Here is a 20,928-nt window from a genome sequence, read left to right as displayed (position 1 = left end):
CCCCTTACTTCCGCTGCTTGATTCCCCGTTGTGCGTGCACGTGAAGCAGTGCGTCTGATAGCTGTAAGTGTCCTATTTCAAATACAAGTGATACAACTAGTGCTACTAGTATGATCCATTTTGCCTGTGATTTGTTTGTATGATTCGAAGTATAGAGCTTCATACATTGTGTTTCCCCGTAAGCCAGCATCTATTTAATGCCTTTGGCATTGATCATTCATGTGGCCTTTGATAGAATTTGCATTTGACAGTTACCGGGGCGACAACTGTTGAATGAAGTGTGAATTACACTCAGCTATACATAGATTCATCCGCAGGCAATGGTGGCAGCGGCCAGAAGAATGTTCAGAAGTGATTGAACCACGCAAACTTTTCTCCACCTGCGCATCGCAGGTATTGCGGTGATCTATAATTTTGGAGCCATTCCATCGTTATAAATCACGGATGAATGATGTTCTCGCCTGAAAAGTTGGTTGAGAAAAACTAACAGTCGACGATACACCTATACTGATACGACATTCAGTGTCCGCGACGTGCTACTTACTACTCATTCCAATTCTTGCGGCGTGAGAAGTTCCAATCTATTTCAATGCCACTGTTCGAGTCCCTGTATTCTCCGAGCGTGTTTGGTGCTATCTTTGTAGGTGAGCACCGGAATGCGCGTAATACAAGGATATGTACTGACTATAAGCAGAATTCGTTCTTGCTGACTTGTGCGTCTAGATCATTGCGGCTCACCCTGATGTAATGGTCAAACAACAACGAGTTTTTTCAGCTTGTTTGGGATCAATAGCCTTCAAACTGTTATGTACTACAGGAAAGGTGAAACAGACATTATGCTTATGAAGATCCTGGTGGGTATATTTCATCTGTACAATCTATACACGCATGAAAAAATGACTTGCTGTTCATCGATAGATTGCTTTCCTATGGTAGTAGTTTATGGTAATATTTGTTATATCCTATCCTCAACAGTCTTGTCAGGTTGCTAGATCTCATCGATATAGTCCTCCTCGCAATAGCTGCATATGGCCACGCTGTTACAGCTCATGCCGATATATTCTTGGTTACCTCGCAGTCAGTATGGTAGGCCTTTGTGTTATAAGTTTACGTTCAACAGCTGACAATGACACGACAATGATCATAAGGAGCATAACTGTGAGTTCCTTCCCGCAGTCACTGTGGCTCTCTAATCCAAATAAAAACAGGCGCACTTTCTAGTCTCGGTATGCTACCCCTCTATACATTGTGACAGTCCCATCTGAGATATTCAACAGTGCTTGAGCGAAGCTATCGTGAGGGGGTATGCCCACGAGTCTGTGTATTCTCATGCATTATAGGCTAAACTCCCTTGGTGATTCAGCATATTTTGTTGGAGAATTTGGATATGTACGCGAGGATCGAATACTACCAGCGTTCACACTAACTCGCAGTAGTTAGTGGCAAAAATAACTTCATGGCGACTGCAATTGTATGTACGCTTTTCTTGATCGCGCATAAGCCTCACGCATTACAGATTTTAAGCTCTATTGCTGCTTTGGGTGTGTTGACCTCATTTGCCTTTCTGTTATGGCTCACATGCCGCACATTGATGAAGGTGGTGGATGGGGTATATCTGAATGTAGTTTTCTTACAAATTGTTACTGATCATTTTGTCTTGCCTTACAGGGTTGTCCATTTGGGGGTCAGTCGGTGACTCACCTGAAGAATATGTACCACTAGAATCTCTGACCTTGACTGGCTCTAGGTTCGAAACACCAAAATACTTTTTTGAGTTTACAGATATCTCGGTGAATATCCCATTATGTTACTCAATTTTTGATACATTATGAATGGAGCCTTTCAGTATTTCGTATACGTGACCTTTGGGTCCATTATATTGGCAGACTCGTTGATTGCCATTTTTCTATGCTTGCTACTAGCCCAAAGCCGCACGGGTTTCTCGAGGTTAGCACATCAGTCGATTGATCGAGTTAGTCAAATTACGAATCAACTCTTGAATTCGTCAGGACGAATACATTGATCCGCATGCTCATGCTGTATAGCATCCATACCGGCCTACTGACAAGGTAAGTCTTTCATTATAACTTAATAAAAAAACTCTCATACTGGGACAGTCTCTGTTCGATAGCTTCTATATTCATGGTATGATCTAGTTCAAGACGTTGTGCGCTATACAGTAATTGTGCTTCTACATGTCTAGTATATGTTTCTGCTAGGCACAAACAAGCTCATAGTTGTTGGAATTGTAGCTATTCTTAGCAAACGTGAGCGATGCAATTCAGGGAAGCTCATATGCGCTAAGTGATCTTTTGCGTACCCCGGTTATAGTTCTCTTTGCGTCCTTGTTGGCAAGTCTCAATTCACGATCGTTTCTTAGGAAGAAAGCAAGATCATCATACGCCATGTCTCTTGACCTCCGAAGCGCCACTTGATTATAGTGCTACATACATACGTGCCATCTCGGGAAACATGGCCGTGTTCAGCTTCAAGTCAAGTCGCATCGTTCGACAGAGCGCTCGTCATAATCGAGTTGGATCAATCACAATTTCCACAACCCTCTGGAAGTCTTCTTCACATTCACAATCTAGTTACAGTCAACGAGAATCGTCATGTGTAATCATTGATAATTACCCTTGTGTTTTCAGCATATCAGACTATGTCGTCCAAGTCGCGCCGTACATTGAAGTCTCAATAAGTGCTCATGTTGATTACCCACTTTTTTTGAAGCCTCAAGGTTTGTATTCTCGTGGTACTAGACCTGAAGAAAGTGAGGAAGCCTGAGAAGACTGTCACGAGTGCATGCCCCCAAGCGTTGTTGTATCAAATTCAACCCCCTGCAACCGTATCAGCCTTCGAAGGTAAGGGCTTATCTATCCAACAAACAGGTCATCTGGGCTCTCAGGGAGGGCACACGTGGAGACTGGTGCAAGTAGCGTAGCCGATTGGAGGAGAGCGTGCGTCGCAGTGGTGAGTGATGATATAGTGCTGCGAACTATTTCAGTTAGCATGATTCCCATTGTAATGGTGTGGCACTCAATGACGCTCCAGCAGGTGACATACTACTACTCGAGAGATTTACTACTCGTGTTCACAAGTGAGAGATGTGGTACGTACTGACGAAGACACATACCAGAAACTCTGCACAGTAGAAGTGAGTGAAAGCACTCACTCGCTGTCTAAATCAATTAGATTGTCCGACGGCCAAAGTTCTGAGATGAAGACGTATAAACCAAGGATAAGCGCTCTCGCGATGAATCGCCTGAACGAATGCCGCTGTGCCAACGGGATTAGTAATGTGGGGCTTCGCTTCGGCTTGTGGCCAACGTCACTCTCTTTGCGTTGCTAGAAGCTCGGAGATAGGGATGATGCTGATATTTTACTGGAGATTTGAAGGAAATGGCTGACCTGTCCCAGAATTTCAGACATGTCTAGGACCAAGACCGTCGGAAATATCTAATTGGATGCCAGTTCATCCTGAAGCGGCAATCTAACTTATCTCGTCTAGAATCTTGCTCATATGCCAATTCAGCTTATCATCCAATGGCAGGAACTTTCCTGCAGCTTCAACAGTGACGCGGGCCCATCTACTAGGAGATACTAATTGGATGCAGAAACCTATGATGGGCTTCATAATCTTGGTACGTTACCCCATATTCAGGGTTTTCATCAGTCATCAATATTACCTGACTAAATAGCGAAGTCCTATTCAGAGTTTATCCTATCCCTTCTTCGGGCGGTCTTAGTCAGTATACCGAGTAATGCTCAAGTGGATCAGATGCCGCCAGCTGCGACCCTGCTGCACTACGCAAGCCTTCGGCGGGTTCAAAGCATCGTCCAGGACGTACAACAAAGAAATGACCCTTTCCCTGCAATGGAAAGGCCATCGGAAAGGTGCCCACTGAAGGATAACTTGCCTTTTCTCCTTTCCAAAATAGGCCTTTCTCCGCCGGATAAATGGTCAGTTCTTTGTGAATATGCTGACACTCTGCCCTAATATGATCACGAGGTTCCGTCGAAATAGAAGCAGGGCGAAGGCGCCGGTGTGTGTCACTGAACCTTCCTCGCGCTCGGAATACCGGGAACACTACTAATTATCGTTACTCATTCACTTGCATCATGACTTTTGAGATCCTATTATATATAGCTTGGATGGGAGATTCTGGCGATCAGCAATTATGGAGAACCAAAACCTGCACCTTCTCTTGTTCCTCCTCGGAATTGCCTTCCTTACATGGCGGCGCTATAACCGTCAAGTCTCTGCTAGTGTGCTTCACAAGGTTCCAGGTCCCCCTCGAACTTCATTTTGGACAGGTATGTTCAGGGTATTGAACCTGACTACTACGCCACGAGTGCCTATTCCGCTCTCATTCACAGGGAATCTTCCGGAATACTTGTCTCGCCATGGATCAGAGTTTCAGAGACATGTCGCTTTGGACTATGGTCCAGTTTCCAAGATACATGGGAGGATGGGTGTATGTTCATTGTTTCGCACTAGACGTTCAGTAATACTGACTATCTGTGACAATCTCGAAGCGCGTCATTCCGTATATTGCCGACCCCAAGGCATTGCATACGATTTTGATCAAAGAGGAACACATCTTCCAGGAAACGGATGGCTTTATTACGTGAATCTTCGTCAATACGATCTCGCGCAGGATGGTTCTGATATCTATTTTACTGACATCGGCAGGAGCAACATGCTTATGTTTGGTCCGGGCTTGCTTGGAACAGTCGGTATGTTTTATTTATCTCATCTGACGAGTGTGGTGGTAAGACGTTCACAGGTGATATGCATCGGAGACAGCGCAAACTCCTGAACCCAGCATTTTCCACTGCCCATATGCGGCACATGCTTCCCATCTTCTATCAAATCGTATACAAGGTACGTTCTTCCTGCGCTTAGATAACACAGTTGAAGACTTACATGCGTACGATAGCTTCGTGACGCTATTTCAGCCCAATTGGCGAATGGTGCCGAGGAGGTGGACATGTTGAATTGGATGGGTCGTACCGCTCTTGAATTGGTGGGCCAAGGAGGACTAGGATATTCCTTTGATCCCCTAGTTGAAGTCACAGAAAACGAGTATGGAAATGCGCTCAAGAACCTTTTGTGAGCGCCATTATGCTATTGAATCACAATGATAACTTTGCTGATCATCTTTGGCAAGTCCCAACATGCAAGAACTCTTCGTGTTACGAGAGTTCATCACTCGTATCAGCACGCTCGGTCCAGCATGGGTTCGACGCCAGATTGTCGACATGATCCCTCACAAAAACGTGCAAAATCTGAAGAGTATAGTGGATACCATGAGTCAACAGTCGCAATCGATCTACAATGCGAAAAAAGCAGCTATCAGCGAGGGCGACGAGGCGCTCCTTCAGCAAATAGGTGAAGGCAAAGATATCATGAGTCTTCTCAGTGTGTTCTCTTCATCTGCTCGATTTTGGATTGCTGACTGCTTGGAAAGTGAGGGCTAATGCGGCAACATCGGACACTGACCGGCTACCGGAATACGAACTTGTGTCCCAGATGTCGTCAGTACTGACCTTGCCCTTGTGACACTCGAAAACTGACTCCATGGTTCAAGGACCCTAGTACTTGCTGCGACTGATACAACCTCCAATTCTTTGACTCGTATTTTGGAAATCTTGGCTGGACGTCCCGATGCTCAAGAGAAGTTGCGTCAGGAAATTCTAGATGCAAGCGCAGCCGACGGCTTGTCGTACGATGAATTGGACCAGCTGCCTTTCCTCGATAGCGTCTGCCGTGAAACCTTACGTCTGTGAGTATTTTTCCGTATATCCTAGACGGGACTGGCATCTAATGCCGTTGAACAGAAATCCGCCTCTTGTGCTTATTTTTCGTCAGTAAGCAGTGTTCACCTTACCAATGATGATCTACTATACTGATGATTTAATGTGAAGGGCGATGCAGGACACTGTCGTGCCGCTTTCAGAACCTATTGTTGGTACCGACGGCAGTATGATCAGCGAACTTCCCATCCCGAAAGGCACCGAGGTAATAGCTGGAATTCTGGGGTGTAATGCGAGCAAGGCTCTGTGGGGTGAGGATGCTCTTGAATGGAAACCTGAGCGGTGGCTTTCTCCTTTGCCCAGCGCCGTTACGAAAAACACCATCCCAGGAGTCTATTCCAACTTGTTTGTATTTGTTGCCTCTTAGGAGCAGAGCGCGGCTGATATGCTTGGACAGAATGACTTTTATCGGCGGGAAGCGATCGTGCATGTACGTTTCGTGTGATTGATCCGGATTCTTGTGTCCTCACAACATTTACTAGCGGCTTCAAATTTTCGGAAATGGAAATAAGTAAGTGTCGATGGGTCGTCCCAGATATGTACGCCCTTGAAGATTGAGAACTCCCTACAGAGGTCGTGCTCTCCGTGCTTCTCACACACTTCAGATTTCATTTGACGGACAAGCCTATCGAGTGGAACGTTGCGGCGGTGCGGTATCCCACCGTTGGAAAGACCAGCGATATACCGCAGCTACCGCTCAGAGTCGAGTTACTGAAGTCCTAAGTGTGGATGGTTTGCACATCGGGAAAGTGATCGGAGTAAATGTGGTACTGCAGTTGGACATTGGACACAGCACGAGTCTATCGCGAAAATTTGCCGAGGCCCAACGGAGAAAATATATTAGTCACTACATATCATAATAAAATTAGCACAACTTTGTGTCCGGGCTGTTTGAAGCAAACATACATCACTCATCGTCACTTTTGTCCGTGGGGCTGCCCGGAACGGCTCCCCATGGCTGTAGTAGGACTCAGGAATTGGATGAACAGTTGGGAGCGTCGCGGTGTCCGAATTGAAATGATTATAGCCCAAGATCACGCCTGCATCCGTCATTTGTCTAGGCACATCGAGGGGGATTGACAGTGAGCTATCATTGTATGTTGATCGCGTCGGGAAGCTCGGCGGGCTGAGTAGTCTAAACATGACATTCCCGGCGAATTCCCGGGGGTGGCGCTGTCGCGTCGTGCGTGAGTCGTGGCGACAACTTGCCTCCTTACTCCTATCTAATACAGCCGTGAATTTTAAGCTAAATGCTCGTTGCACTATCATTCCACAAATCGCTTGCTAGACCGCGTGTACTGTTCCGTATGCTATCATTGTGCTAGAAAATGTTCATTTTTGTTACTTTCGGATGACACTGCTTGAAGTGGCGGTGGAGGCGGTCATGTTGGAGCATCAAGCTTGACAGTTGGTAAACACTATGTTGTAGTATTCTGATAAGAGTCCGGCCTTGGTGAGTGCCGCTGAATGTGACTAGTGGTAACACACTTAATTACCTTAGCTTCATGAACGTCCATGGCTATGTTTCAGGAGGCTGACGTTGTGTCAGCCGTGTACAGTGCTTGGCCTGAAGGAAGATGGCCAAAGGCTACTCGATCGTAGTCAAGTTGCCCCTTTCATCTCGGGATCACGAGCAGTGTATCTAATCCTTGTCGGGACGGTAAGCTCCCGTCAACACTGGTTGAGTGTTGCCGTACGTGTCACCCTGGCATCCCTGAATAAATACCTCGTCTACACAAGAGTGCGAGCCTGGACAGCTATGGAAGGGCGAAACCTACCGCTCGTGCTATTCCCTCTCTGCATGGTACTCTTCGCGTGGTGGTACTTCGCCCGGCGAAGTACTAACAGCGTGCTCCACAATCTTCCAGGTCCTTCCCGGAGGTCATTTTGGACAGGTACGGAGATGACGTCCTAGTGGTTGATTGAGCGCGCTTACATATGGTTGTTCGCGGTGGCAGGAAATCTTCCTGAATACCTCTCTCGCCATGGGACGGAATTCCAAAGGCACGTCGCGCTGGACTATGGTTTGGTATCAAAGATACACGGCGTCATGGGGGCGAGTATGGCCAAGTCTTCCCTGATCATCAAGCTTACAATCGCGCAGCGTGTCATTCCTTACATCGCTGATCCCAAAGCGCTGTATACAATTATGATCAAGGAAGAGCACATATTTCAAGAATCGGAGAGTTTTCTCATGTGCGTCGTGCGTGCATGAAGAAGCTCAGTCCTGACCGTGCAGTATAGAGCCCATGCGATTTTGCTCGGTTCCAGTTTGCTTTCCACCGTCGGTGCGTATCAGCCCGTTTAGCTGTTTGTTGAAATACTCAGTTGCGTACAGGAGATGCACATCGCAGACAGCGAAAGTTGCTGAATCCGGCATTTTCTACCACGCACATGCGCTCAATGCTCCCAATATTTTATGATGTCGTACACAGGGTATATCGTCTTCCTTACTGAGAAGGCATCGACTTACGGCGTGGAATAGCTTCGTGATGCTATCTCTGCCCAGGTCAAGGGTGGGCCTCGGGAAATCGACATGCTGAATTGGTTGGGCCGGACGGCACTTGAACTGATCGGCCAAGGCGGGCTGGGATACTCATTCGACCCGCTTGTCGAGGATGTCCAGAACACGTACGGGAATACTATAAAGAGCTTCTTGTAAGTATGATTGTCATCGGCACAAGTAGGAATGCCGATGAATATGATTCTCATTAGCGCGAATTTGCAAGCACTGGCGCCGTTGCGGTTCTTTGTGCCCTATCTCCCCAAACTTGGGCCGGCGTGGTTTAGGCGACGTCTTGCAGAGATGGTTCCACAAAAACATGTGCAGAATCTCATAACGATTACAGACATCATGAGCGCAAATTCGCGAACGATCTATGAGTCTAAGAAGGCTGCTCTGCGCGAGGGTGATCAAGCGGTCGGAGAGGGCAAGGATATCATGAGTATCTTCAGTACGACTGTCTCGATGCGTGGATGTGTGGATGCTGACAAATGGCTAGTGAGAGCGAATACGGCTACCTCGGATGCTGATAGACTTCCCGAAGATGAGCTTATAGCCCAGATGTCGTTAGTGGTTCTTCTCGTCTAACACATGTACATATACTGACTGTATCTTCAAGGACTCTTGTGATGGCTGCGACAGACACGACATCTAATACGTTGGCCCGCATGCTGGAAATTCTGGCAGCGCGTCCCGACGTTCAGGACAAGTTGCGCCGCGAGGTTCTCGATGCAGGCGCAGGCATCGGCGTATCCTACGATGAATTAGACCAGCTCCCCTTCCTTGATTCTTTCTGCAGGGAGACATTACGCCTGTGCGTGCTCACCTTCGGACCCTAGCGGCCTATGCTAACACGTTGTGATCAATATCGAAGCTATCCCCCCGTTTTAATTCTGTTCCGCGAGTATGTGACTTGATTCATCGATACGAATCACTGATTTGACAGACTCGTGGTTAGGGCAAAGCAGGATACAGTACTTGCGCTTTCCGAGCCCATAATCGGTGCCAACGGCCGTCCCATTACGGAGCTCCCCATCGCCAAGGGCACGGAAGTCATGGTCGGCGTCCTAGGTTGTAATACGAGCAGGGCCCTCTGGGGTGAGGATGCGCTCGAATGGAAACCTGAAAGGTGGCTCTCTCCCCTGCCTCCCACAGTGACGAAGAACACAATTCCAGGCGTTTACTCCAACATGTGGGTGTCGCGCTCGAGCGCCGCTTTGTTTGTCCGTCTGATCAGCGCCGTTCAACAGGATGACATTCTTGGGAGGAAAGCGGGCATGCATGTACGCCATCCCACTCATAGTGCCTACCTACGGTAGCTGATGCAGGCTCCTTCAGAGGCTTCAAATTCTCGGAAATGGAGATGAGTAAGTGGACCGCGCTGCATGTACGCCCGAGTCGATGCTGACGCTCACCCCGTCCGCAGAGGTCGTGCTATCCGTGCTCCTTTCGAACTTCAGGTTTCACCTGACCGACAAGCCGATCGAGTGGAATGTTGCTCCGGTTCGCTATCCTACTGTCGGAAAAGCGAGCGACGTGCCACAGCTGCCGCTGAAGGTGGAACTTTTCAAATCCTGAAGATGTGGACGTGTTGCTGGCCATTCGTCTCGCCGCGAGCATGTATCTTGGTACCAAGACATTTCTGCGTGAATTTTGGCTGGGCGATGTCGACACACCTGCGAGAGAAATATAGCTTATACATACTGTACATAATGAACACCTGTAAAATAAGTGTACAACACGACGAAGCGAGCAATTAAGCGGCCGTTGCCGGCGACACCTCGCTATCCAAAAGTAGTGATCTAAGCTTTAGCTCGACTCTAAGCTTCGACCTGATCATTGCTTATCTACTGGAGCTTGACATTTGCTCGTTCTGATCCCGAGTCCTTACCCTGTCCCGACTTATACCGGATTTCACTATACAGTGGTGTATGTGCGGTCTGCTTGTTTGTGGTACGCGAGACGATTATGTACAGCACGGCGGCGCATATACGACTGTATGCGAAGAGCGTCGACACGTCCAATCTGTGAAACAGCGTCTGTGCCCGCGCCTTCAGCGTGTTGCGAGCGCGAGAGATTCCGAACAAGCCGGTCGCGCCCCCCTTCCGCCCATGGTGTCCCGTCGCCACGCCGCCCACCGCGCCCGGCCTCTCGAAAACGGCTCGACGTCGTGGGCTCCGCATGCACCCAATGCTGAGTCTGCGACCGAGGGATGTCGACAGGGAACTCAGCCGCGGGGCAGGATCGCGGGCAACGGCACAGCCGCGTCCCACCCAGCGAGACCGCAGAGCCGTTCGCTGGCGAGCATCGTGTACCACAGAGGGCTGCGGCGGCCGCGCTGTCGAATGCGGCCTCCGAAAGGTGCAGCGTGCGATGTGCGCCGCTCGGCGACCGATGTCTGCCAGTGGTCTGATTACCAGAGGGTGTTGTTGATCCCTGTCGGTCCCAGCGCGGCCCGTGGTGGGCTTCGAGTCGGCGCTGACAGCGTGCGTGTGCCGTTTTTGAGGTCTGTGCCTGTCCTCGTGGGCTCACATGAATGCTGGACACAGAGGCAGGGCCACATGGAAGAGACACCCGTGGCGGACACAGCCATCGGAGGGCAAGTGCGAGCTGCGGCCTCCGCCGTCCGTGCGATGTCGAGAATCTGCACCACGATGTCGCAGGGCCGCGGGCGGGGAGGTCGGCGTGCGTACCGCCCGTCGCCCGTAGAGCGAAGATCGGTGGTCCCGGCGCTCGCGCAGAGGCGGTGGCATAGGGACCGACGGGGAGCCGGGCCCGAGGGCGCTGCACCCACCCAGCCCAGGCCAGCAGCCTCTGTGGCTCGTCGTTTCTCCAGAGGATCCATATTTAATGTGGACAGCTGGGATGGCTGCGCCCTGAGCACGTTACACCAGCGAGCCTGCTTCCTCCATCCGCGCCGGTTTGCTGCAGCACAATGTCCCTCCAAGCGCAATTGCTCGGCGAGCTGGACTCTCTGTACGCGGTGCTGGGGTCGGCCTATATTGGTGAGCGGGCACGCGCGCGCATTTTTTTTGTTTCATTTCGGTGCGCGGCGCTGACCAGTGGGACAGGCACAGTCTTCGCGTCCATGTATGCGTTTTTCAGTCACCCGCGCTCGTCCGCCTGGCATCTGACCGAGCGCACACAGTCTGTATGGCTTTAACACTATGCAAGCGTTCCTGTATTTCCGGCACAGCAGCGCGGACTCGAACGTGCTGAGGAGTCTGGTGAGTGGGTCTTACGAACTGCGAACGGCCAAACCATGATGCGTCGGTCACCTGCACCAGATCGCCTTCCTGTTGTGAGTCGTCCCCCTTCGCACCGCTGGCAATCGGGTTGCTCACGGGCATCCGCCGCAGTGTTCTTGATACATTACACTTGGCGTTGATCGTGAACGTAGTTTACACCTACACTATCATCGGACTCGCCAGTCCGGAAGTCCTGATACGGCCCGTCTGGTGAGTCGCTCCCGGTGCGTGAACACGCGCCGCCGCTGATATGATACGCCGCGCATGGTAGGAGCATCACGGTAAGTCCCGCACCCAGCCTCGCCGCCCACGGTGCTCACCCGGCGCACCCAGGCGCATTTTATCGTTTCTGTACGTCGCGGGCGCTCTGTCCGTCTCCGGTGCACAACTTAATGATCTGCCCAGAGCCTAAGCGACGCGATCGTGCGGAGGTGCGCAGACTTGATTTGACCGGCCCCTGCGCGCGCAGAGCACTCACCGTGCGCCTTTCAGCTTGTATTGCTGGCGAATATGGATATGTGAGCGCATACGCCGGGGCTCACGCCGTCTGCTCACCTTGTCTAGTCAGCAACAAGAATCGTTTCATGGCCATTTCTATCGTGGGTCGTCTCTGTGATGGTGCATGTGTATATGTGGTAGCTGACGTCGGAGCAGATATTGAGCACCGTCGCCGCGTCGGGTACGTTGTTTTCCTGTCGTCCTGTAATCCCTTTAACGCTTCCGACGCGTTGCAGCTAGTGGCTGGGGTACGTCTTCCGCGCCGTCTTTTGCCGCACTCGACTGACGTATTCCTGCGGCCATCCAGCGTTCTCAGTATGGGGGTCAGTCCAAATGCCGCGCGTTGCTGCGTGAGAGACGATACTGATAGGTCCCAGGTTCCTCACGCAGAACTATTTCTTCGAGATCACAACGGTGTCGGTGAGCATATCGCTGTATGCAGGGCCGCCCGTGCGCTCAGCGGCCGGACTAGTACTTTCTTTATTCGGGCCTCGGCGCGAGCGTCGTGGCGGACGCCCTCATTGCCGCGTGCATGTGCTACCTTCTCGCCCGGAGCCGCACCGGGTTTGCCAAGTGAGTGCACCTCGAGCAGCGGGACTCGCGCGCGGCTAAGCCCTCCTCCTCCCTCAGCCTCGATTCCGTGATCCATGTGCTGATGCTGTACAGCATCAATACGGGGCTGCTGACAAGGTATCGTGCTCGGTCAACGTATGCTGCCCCCGCTGACGACGGCGCAGTCTGGGTGCGGTCGCCGCCCTGTTATTGGTGAGTGCCGCCGTCCCTGGCGCACACACTCACGCATCTCTGACGCGTCTCTGCGCAGTACGTCCTGTACCCGACCGCCGACTTGCACAAGCTCACGTTCATCGGGATCTACTTTGTGCTCCCCAAGCGTAAGCCCCCCCCGTTCACTATCGACTGCGCGGCGCGTGACGGTCTGGCGTGGCATACAGTGCTGCTGACGTCGCTGCTGGCGAGCCTCAACGCGCGCTCGTATCTCAAAGAGAGGGCACAGCCGAGCGTGCTGTTCACGACGATGCCTGCGCTCTCGACGCGGTCGAAGCTCACGCGGTCAAGCCGTGGCTGGTGGAGCCAAACCACGCGCGGGTCCATGCCGGCCCCTGCGCGGCCGTTTGCGAGCCCGTTGGCCAGCACCGCGCCGGTGGGACCCATTACGATGACGATAAACCAGCTAATGGAGGAGGTAGGGCGGTCAAACGTGTGCGGTCTCGTCTTTGCTGACTGTGCTGCAGGAGGAGCTGCGCGCGCCAAAGTCGTAGCGTTGGCTACAAGGCCTTCGGCAAGGGACGGGTTGGAGGGGGGTGGCATGTCGATATCTTTGGCGGTTTTTCCCAGTGGCTGTTGGGAGGGGAATCACGGACTATAGGTAGGATTAGCGATACGTAATAGAAGATGTGTAACGGTAATCTGAGAGGCTCGTGTGGGTCGAGTCACGGAGCCATGAGGGCTCCTGCACCCAGTCTGCGATTTGGCCTGTTGGATCCAAGAAGTCGCCATGTTGGGTTTGCATCACTGTGATGGGTAGCTAGCTGCCTGGAAGGGGGCTACAGGCTACTGGTGGACACGACAAATCCCATATCGACATATGATATGAAGCCCGAAAGCAAATAGTGCGCAAGCAGCACCCTTGACTGGCAGTAGACTAGTGGGTGACCAGGCGCGATCTGATGACCAGGAAGGTTGGTCTCCCCTAGGCCGTCAGGACTCATCCACCGATGGCAGCCTGGTTCCCGAACGGACGCACCCTGCCCAGCCTACTACCCCCGCTCTATCTCAGCAACAGCCCCGGGCAGGGTGCCCACCCCCACCGGTCTCAGTGCCAACCAGTACCATCCCGTCCATTCCGGACGGGCCCCAACCCTTGCCCTGCGACGCTGCGATCGCGATCGCACGGCGCAGCCCGCGCAACGCGGCGCGTAACGTACAGGGGCGCAGCGCCGCCTGCCCGTGTGCAGTGCGCAAGATCGCACCAGCGCACCAGCCCACGCACCCCCCACGCACAGCGGCGCATCTTCTCCGTCTGCGGGGGCTGGGCCAGGACACGGGGCGGGGCGCAGGCCTTATCGACCCGGCCGCTGCCTGCCCGCGCGCCCGGGGTGGTTCGGACTTTGCGCGCACGACGACTGGACCCTGCGAGCCTCCTTCTCCAGCGTGCCATCGACATCTTTGAATGCCGATAGCGCAAGCACCTATCGCAGAGGCGTTTAGTATAGTGACAGGAATAGCGACGCGCCCGCGCGCGCATGCATGCATGCATGGACATCGCGACGCCCTGCCCTGAGCTTCGCTGAATACGCCGGACATGGCTGGCTGGCACACCTCTCGAGGGAAGAGGGGAAGGAAGCCACCGCGGAGCGCTGCGCGGGCACGAGGCGGGTGATCGCGAGCACGATCACAGCAGAAAAGCCGGCCTGCTCACCCCTCTGGCGCCGGCCAGGCGCATCGAACGGCTTAGGGCACACAACCACACCCGCATCACACACACCGCGCAACGTAAGCGTATAAGCATCGTCAATTGTCCTAAAGGTCGTCAAGTATCGTACTGTGTATCGTAAAGCAAGCATTCTAATCCGTGAGAGATCCGTGAGAGTGTGCGAGAGGAGAGAGAGAGAAAGGAAAAGGAAAACAGGAAGCGGGACGGGGAAATCAGTAATTTGCTACACAAGGCGATAGCGCAAGCGAGATAGAGGCGGACGTTCCAGAATCCAGAATCCAAACGGACGAGACAGGGAGACGGGGAGATGAAAAAGTAGCGCGAGATAGGGAGTGCCCAGCCCGGGCCAGATTAGGAGATTACGCAGCGTGAGGGTTGGATGGAATGGAATGGGATGGGAAGGGATGAGAAGAGGTGGTGGCGCTCCAATAAATAGATCCAACGGGGAAAAAAAACGAGCGAAATTAAAGAAAAGGGGGGAATCAGCCGCTCGCGACGCATTGGCGCCGGGGCAGCATCGAACGTGAACGGAATAAGGCAACGCACAAGTATGAACAGGATAACGCAAGGTCGCTAAAAGTATCTGCAAGAACCGGAAGATGGAGCGGCACGGCACCGTGTCTGCGTCTGGAGTCAATCCACACACGCCAGACGGGAGCAGGAACGAGTTTCGAGAAAGCACGGGAGCAGCGGCAACTAGGGTCTAGTATCGTAATAGAGACTAATCAATAACTGAATCCAATGGGTTGATAAATACCAGCGCGCCCCACCGCAATTACGGCGAGTTCGCAGAGAGCGGCGTCTTGTACCGTGCAGGCGGCGGCATCGACGCTGTTGTCGTCGTCGTCGTCGAGGAGGCCGAGTACATCGAGTGGAATCCTCCCGGGCGCCCCGACGGTGGGCTGCCCGCCGCGTCGAGAGACGGAATCCACCGCTGGATCAGCTGCACCCGCTGGCGGTCCTTCTCTCGCTGCTTCTCTTTTTCTTTTTCGTCCGAGCCAGAGCTCGTCGTCCGGCTCATTTTGGGTGGCAGTGGCGGGCTCGATACCCGCGGTTGCCGTGAGGAGGAAGTGGGTATATGTCGACCTGCCTCGCCGCCGGTTGACGAGACATGGGTGGAGGAAGGTATCGCTGAGGCGGGGCGTGCAGCAGGCGTCATCGTTCGGTACCCGGGGACAGTGGACGCAGACCGGATGTGGCCGGACGCCGCACTCGCCCGCGAGACGGGAGAAAGTACCGAGGGAACATACGACGTCCGCATTGACGACGTGGGAGACGTAGCACCTGATCGTGAAGACGTGACCGGAACTGCAGACTGCGGACGAGGTGGCGATGTCAGCACGCTGCTAGTGGAAGAAGTACTGGGTGGAGGCGCGGCCGGAATACCGAGGCCGGGAGCCGCACCACGAACTTTGAGGCGGCTGAGCTCCGCACGCAGAGTCTGGACTTCCTGAGCTTTGGCTGCATACTGCGTCGACTGTGGATTAAGATCAGTTAATAAAGCGCAAACGATCGCCGATATCGCGGAAAAACACACCATCCTGTGAACAAAGCGACGTCAACATGCGATCGACTGTGACGGAACGAGGGCGCTCACCTGCGTAGCTCCGACTCCAACTGCTCCTTCGCAGCCTCCACCTCGTCCAGCTTCTCCTTGAGGTTGGCTTCGACGGTCTTCGCCATTTCTGTGGCCTGTTTGTGTGCGAGATGGTTGACGATGATCGCACGCAATAGCGCAGCACTGAGCTGGAGTGAAGCCGACTGTGTATAGACGTCTGTCAGCAGCATGACACGAGCGGAAAGACGGATGCTCACCTGATCATCGCGCTTGACGTCGGACTGGAGCCAATCCTGTAACTCTTTCTGTAGGGTGGTGACCTCCTCGAGCGAACACTTCTTGGCGGCGACCTTGGCGACCTTGTACTCGAGTCGACGAGCTTCCGCCCTCGTCTTCAGCGTGCCGGGGTTGAAGAGAAGGATATCGTCTTCATTCATACTGTCGCCGATACAGTCGTGGGCCTCGATGGTCTCACCGCGGGGGGTCGACCAGCCGCTGCCGCCAAAGTCGAGGCGGATCAAACGAATGTTGTCGCTAGTGAACGGCACGCGACAGAAAGGACAGGAAGGAGTGAGGCGCGGCGGAGATTTCTCGAGGATGTTGTTGCAGCAAGGCAGGCATAAGATGTGTCCTGGGGGAGGGGAGATGTGGATGAGTGGAGAAAATTTTCAACGCGGGGCCGGGGGACTCACCACAGGAGATAGAGTGGGGGCGATTGTGAGGACCATACTCCTCTGCGCAGACGTCGCAGAGGGAACCAGGACTAAGGGAAATCATGAGGACGGTCCTCTCTAAATCGACGAACCTGAGGGTGAGGGAAGGACATTAAGGTGAGCGGGATCCAAAAAGTGAGTCATGGTTATAAAGAAGCGAGTGGCCGGGACAGCCCTGAGTTCCCAGAAAGGCAACACCTCACAAAGCACGCGTTCCTGGCCCATGCCCTCTGCCGCGACAAGTACCCACCTGCAAGATGTTTTTCGGGTTTTCTCTGCCGCCTCCAACGACGTCAAGCTCCCCCCACCGCGCTACGGTGCCCTCTCTTCAATGGCGACTTAGCAAAGGAGGCAGTGCGCGCTTTGCATGAAAAAAAAAGTCTGTGAACGTGGGCTTAGGGTTACGGGGATATTAAACGGGGTGAAACAATTCGACGGCATACCTAGGCCAAAGGTGCACGCGAGAGAGAGGGTCCGAGAGCAGAAAAGAATGCGGCAGAAGAGGTCGAGGATGTCGGAGGGAAAAGAGAGGCGGAACAGAGTTTTTCGGAGGCGGCACGCGAAGAGACTGTACAGTTCTTCCCAGTTTGGGCATAGCCATTATGATAGGCGACAATGCTGTAACGCCGCTGAGTCAGGTTAAGTTTCTGGACGAATATATCTCCGGCGCTGCGGAGGCATTTTCTCTGGTCCTCCGCTGCGCCTTTCCCGTACGCGGGCTCGCACCTGCGCACGACGCTGCATCTGGGCGAGTCTCATACATGTCGCGCTCCTGCTGCGAATGGAGGCCCCTGCCTCGACCAGTCATTATTCTCCGGCCTCGAAACGCTGAGTGGTGTCACGGGCCGGGGCGAGCGACTTCCTGGGACCTGGAGAACACCCATTTCTTATGTCTTCGGCTACGCTGACGTACAGAATCCTATCCATCTCATCAGGCCTCGCCTCATGCCCTGTCCCTCAGTCATATATTAATCATACACGGTCGGACGAATGCTCAGGCCGCGAGAAGTTGGAACGACAGCGAGACAGTCACGACCAGCGCCGAGCTCCCAGTTCTCAGTTATTCAGATGGTCAGAGCTCTCCCCACCAAGGTCCGAGAAGGTGGTCCAGGGCGCGGAGGTGGGATGAGTAGCTGACAAATAACAAACGAGTTGCGGAGGGGCTGGTGACGAGGGGCGCAAGCGACGACCTCATCGCACATGCAAGATGGAGCTTATCGCTGCTCATCTGGGCTTGCCAATCTGGAGCCCTGAGATCCGCCGGGTAACGGTGGTCACGCGAGTCATTCAGCAAGAGTTGCAGGAGGAGCATCCGTCGGCGAGCTCCGCGCCTGCACCTGATGCCGTGATGGGCAATGCAAGCTAATTCCGAGCCCCATAGATCGGGCGCATATATCCAGGTGAAAGCGCGGATGGTGCGGCACTTTGACGGGAAGAAGTTGTCCGAGTGTAATAGTCGGTCCATAGTGCGAAATAAGGAGCGGTACACGTGTGATATGACTGCGCGTACGGAGCAGGCAGGAGGGGCCCAGGAGGGGTAACCGTATGCAGGCGGGGGAACAGAGGCGTTCGATGGTCGATGGCCGAGCCGATAACGGGGCCAGGAAGGACGGAGGATTGGCGCAAACGTGCATGACGCGGAGTACGGCCGCATCCTCCTCCTGAGAACAGCCTCTACAGTTGGTGGATGGGGCGAACGTTGGTTGCGAGTGGGGATCTCGATGTCGCCATGCTTGGAGGAGGCAGCAACAGATGAGGGACGATAGCAGGATTAGGACCGCGTTCAGGCCAGGCTAATGGATCGGAACAGACGAAGCAGGATGAGGAGATGGATGAATGAACCGCTAGGCAAAGTGCGGCCAGCTATGGGTCCGAATGGCCGAATTAGGAGGGGGCGTGGTGTGAAGAATGGGCACAGTACAGAGCGTGCAAGACAAAGGGGGGTTCCAGATACCCGCGAAGACAGTGCACACTGTATGCAGCGGGCAGGAGGGGAAGAGACACTGACGGCTGCAGTGATCGATCTCGGGCTGGCTACGTACAGATGCCCACAGTTCCGCCATCCGGCGTTCTCCAGCGTGAATTGAGCAGCCACGCTGCTGATCGATAGTGAATATACCAGCGCCTATGAATGTCGTCCACCGCCAACTTCTCTATGCACCAGACCGTCATGCACACCCATTGCTGATGCCCCGTTCCAGCGTCCCAAACATGTGCAGAGCAATATTCAATATCTATTGATGTGTTCACGACGCACCGCACCCCGAGATAAGCACACGTGTATGCCGACCGACTGCCCGCCATGATGGGTACCCATCGCAGACAGGGACGGTGCAGGTCGAGGCTGCCGTGGGTCCCTGTCATTGATGAGATAGCGTCTTGCGTCTTCATATCTCGCAGCATGCCTGATGCGCACGTTCCTAATGACGCGGCGTGGGGATCCAGGATTTGCATGAGCTCATCTCAAGCAGCGCTCTGGCGATTTCTGATTCTGAAGCTGGCGCGAGGCCCCCGACGTTGCCCGACGTGCCTCACGGCGAGTCGAGCGCGCAACAGACGCACGAGTTGGTGTGAGGTGCTTCAAGCTTCAAGAACCCAGAGTCGATGGCCGGCCTATAGCTAGCGTACGGCGAATCGGAGACGGGCCATCCGGATAGTCATCGCCGTAGGGTTAACAAAATTCCTACACATAACGGCTGCCGAGACAGCGTGCGCTGCTCCAGCCGGGCACGGTAGAGCCCAGCTCACCGGATCTGTGCACTGTATGGGCATGGGGTGTGAAGCCGCTGGAGCAGCCACTCCCGAGGGGGCGGGACAAGTAGAAGCAGAAGACCGCGCGTTTTAGAGTGTGGGGAATGCGCAGGGAAGACATTGGCCTAGAGGGTCAGATGACAAGGGGACGACATGCGGATGTGGTGCGTACGGACGGTCCCTATGGATGCCATTCACGAAGGAAATTCCGCGTCGCCATAGGAAGCGAAAACCCGGTCAACGGTAAAATTGGGCTACGTCCGCCCCAGAATTTCTCAGGCCGTTTTCGATGTGATAGAGGAATGCGCGAAGAATCAGCACACGTCCCACACTGTGGCTACGGAACAGAGACTCAAGCATCGCAACACTCAGCAAGTTATAACAACGCTCGATGCATGCGTCCGGGCCAACAGAGACGACGCGTCTTTGGTTGTAGGCCGATTGCCAGCTCGGACAAGGGAGATGGGAGTGAGTGAGGAAGGAGAAAGATGTCATTCGTCGAGGGCTCCGAGGGTTTATGTAGCACCTACAAGACCGTTCTACTACTTCACATGTCCGATCACAAGTTCATCCAGAGATGCGAGTCACCATATAAGGAAACCGCGTCATTCCTGGTCCACTAACCGCCCGCCTCGCGTCTTTACTTCAAGTTACTAGTCACTGCCTATAGTACTAGTGTGCCTCGTCCTTCGCTCTGCCTTTGAAACTCAATCCGGTGTCGAGGATAACATTAGTTATTTGGAACACCTGAATCCTCACAAAGTAACGGAACGGTCGGCGATGTTGGTTTGTACTGTCATCGGAGACAGTGGGTTACCCAGCATCCAGGCTATCCCGTCACCGTGGCTCCGATACGTCCGTTGCGGAGCATTCCAACGCCAGCGTGCGGCATTGTCTGTATGGTGTTGGGTGGACCTATCGGCGTCCTTTACGGGTAGTATATCGCTAAAGGGAAAGCGAGTAAGTGCCCGGAAAATTTGTGCGGATTATTAAGTTCGGCGAGTGCTAGTATCTTGATACGTCCAATTTTGACTGGCTGTGGAATTAGAACCTGGTCGAAAATGCATCCTTGCGGTAGTATTACTCCTCCAGATCCCACACTGTGCCCGGGGCTCGATCGCCTATCTGTCTCAACGTGTACTCTGCGGCTGAAAGTCGGCCCCAGATGCCCTCACGTTCATTCGTCCGACAAGCCTGTTTGACTGGCGCTCAAATGTCGATTTTTTCAGGAGAATTGCAAATACCACTGTCTGCCTTGCTACTGTGCATAGCCACGATCGTGTACCACCACAAGCGGTGATTCCTGCTGCGCCTCGGTCGCTTTGGAGCCCATATGTTACGCAGCGCCGTACTTCTGACGCCATCGACAGGGGAACAAGAGCTGA

The 20,928-nt window shown here is 53.4% G+C and overlaps 4 protein-coding genes across 4 annotated transcripts; 3 read left to right on the top strand and 1 right to left on the bottom strand.

The window, feature by feature from the left end:
• Positions 1-4,178: 4,178 nt before the first annotated feature.
• Positions 4,179-6,540, top strand: FIBRA_04797 (uncharacterized protein; the record flags this gene model as incomplete). The annotated part of the gene is made up of 14 exons (XM_012326584.1): positions 4,179-4,314; positions 4,378-4,475; positions 4,537-4,628; positions 4,694-4,737; positions 4,788-4,885; positions 4,941-5,113; positions 5,172-5,422; positions 5,472-5,538; positions 5,592-5,786; positions 5,842-5,871; positions 5,929-6,162; positions 6,215-6,247; positions 6,300-6,328; positions 6,389-6,540. The coding sequence occupies 14 exons, from the start codon at positions 4,179-4,181 to the stop codon at positions 6,538-6,540; spliced, it is 1,632 nt and encodes a 543-aa protein (XP_012181974.1).
• Positions 6,541-7,576: 1,036 nt separating this feature from the next.
• FIBRA_04796 (uncharacterized protein) lies at positions 7,577-9,898 on the top strand (the record flags this gene model as incomplete). Its single annotated transcript, XM_012326583.1, has 13 exons — positions 7,577-7,712; positions 7,776-8,013; positions 8,062-8,105; positions 8,156-8,253; positions 8,303-8,475; positions 8,533-8,771; positions 8,820-8,886; positions 8,940-9,134; positions 9,195-9,224; positions 9,279-9,512; positions 9,571-9,603; positions 9,659-9,687; positions 9,747-9,898. The coding sequence occupies 13 exons, from the start codon at positions 7,577-7,579 to the stop codon at positions 9,896-9,898; spliced, it is 1,668 nt and encodes a 555-aa protein (XP_012181973.1).
• Positions 9,899-11,255: 1,357 nt separating this feature from the next.
• FIBRA_04795 (uncharacterized protein) lies at positions 11,256-13,346 on the top strand (the record flags this gene model as incomplete). The annotated part of the gene is made up of 19 exons (XM_012326582.1): positions 11,256-11,325; positions 11,392-11,410; positions 11,469-11,547; positions 11,608-11,621; positions 11,680-11,778; positions 11,840-11,849; positions 11,902-11,919; positions 11,974-11,999; positions 12,061-12,086; positions 12,133-12,167; positions 12,223-12,247; positions 12,303-12,314; positions 12,374-12,389; positions 12,444-12,486; positions 12,539-12,639; positions 12,697-12,756; positions 12,804-12,831; positions 12,890-13,270; positions 13,320-13,346. 19 exons carry the CDS (start codon positions 11,256-11,258, stop codon positions 13,344-13,346), a joined length of 1,089 nt encoding a protein of 362 aa, XP_012181972.1.
• A 1,950-nt stretch (positions 13,347-15,296) lies between these two features.
• FIBRA_04794 (uncharacterized protein) lies at positions 15,297-16,936 on the bottom strand (the record flags this gene model as incomplete). Its single annotated transcript, XM_012326581.1, has 6 exons — positions 15,297-16,062; positions 16,119-16,282; positions 16,337-16,574; positions 16,628-16,710; positions 16,772-16,842; positions 16,885-16,936. 6 exons carry the CDS (start codon positions 16,934-16,936, stop codon positions 15,297-15,299), a joined length of 1,374 nt encoding a protein of 457 aa, XP_012181971.1.
• Between the last annotated feature and the right edge of the window lie 3,992 nt (positions 16,937-20,928).

Source organism: Fibroporia radiculosa (genome assembly GCF_000313525.1).
Source record: "Fibroporia radiculosa TFFH 294 genomic supercontigs, scaffold3449, whole genome shotgun sequence".
In the NCBI taxonomy this organism is placed as follows: domain Eukaryota; kingdom Fungi; phylum Basidiomycota; class Agaricomycetes; order Polyporales; family Fibroporiaceae; genus Fibroporia; species Fibroporia radiculosa.
This window is presented reverse-complemented; position numbering and strand designations above follow the sequence as displayed.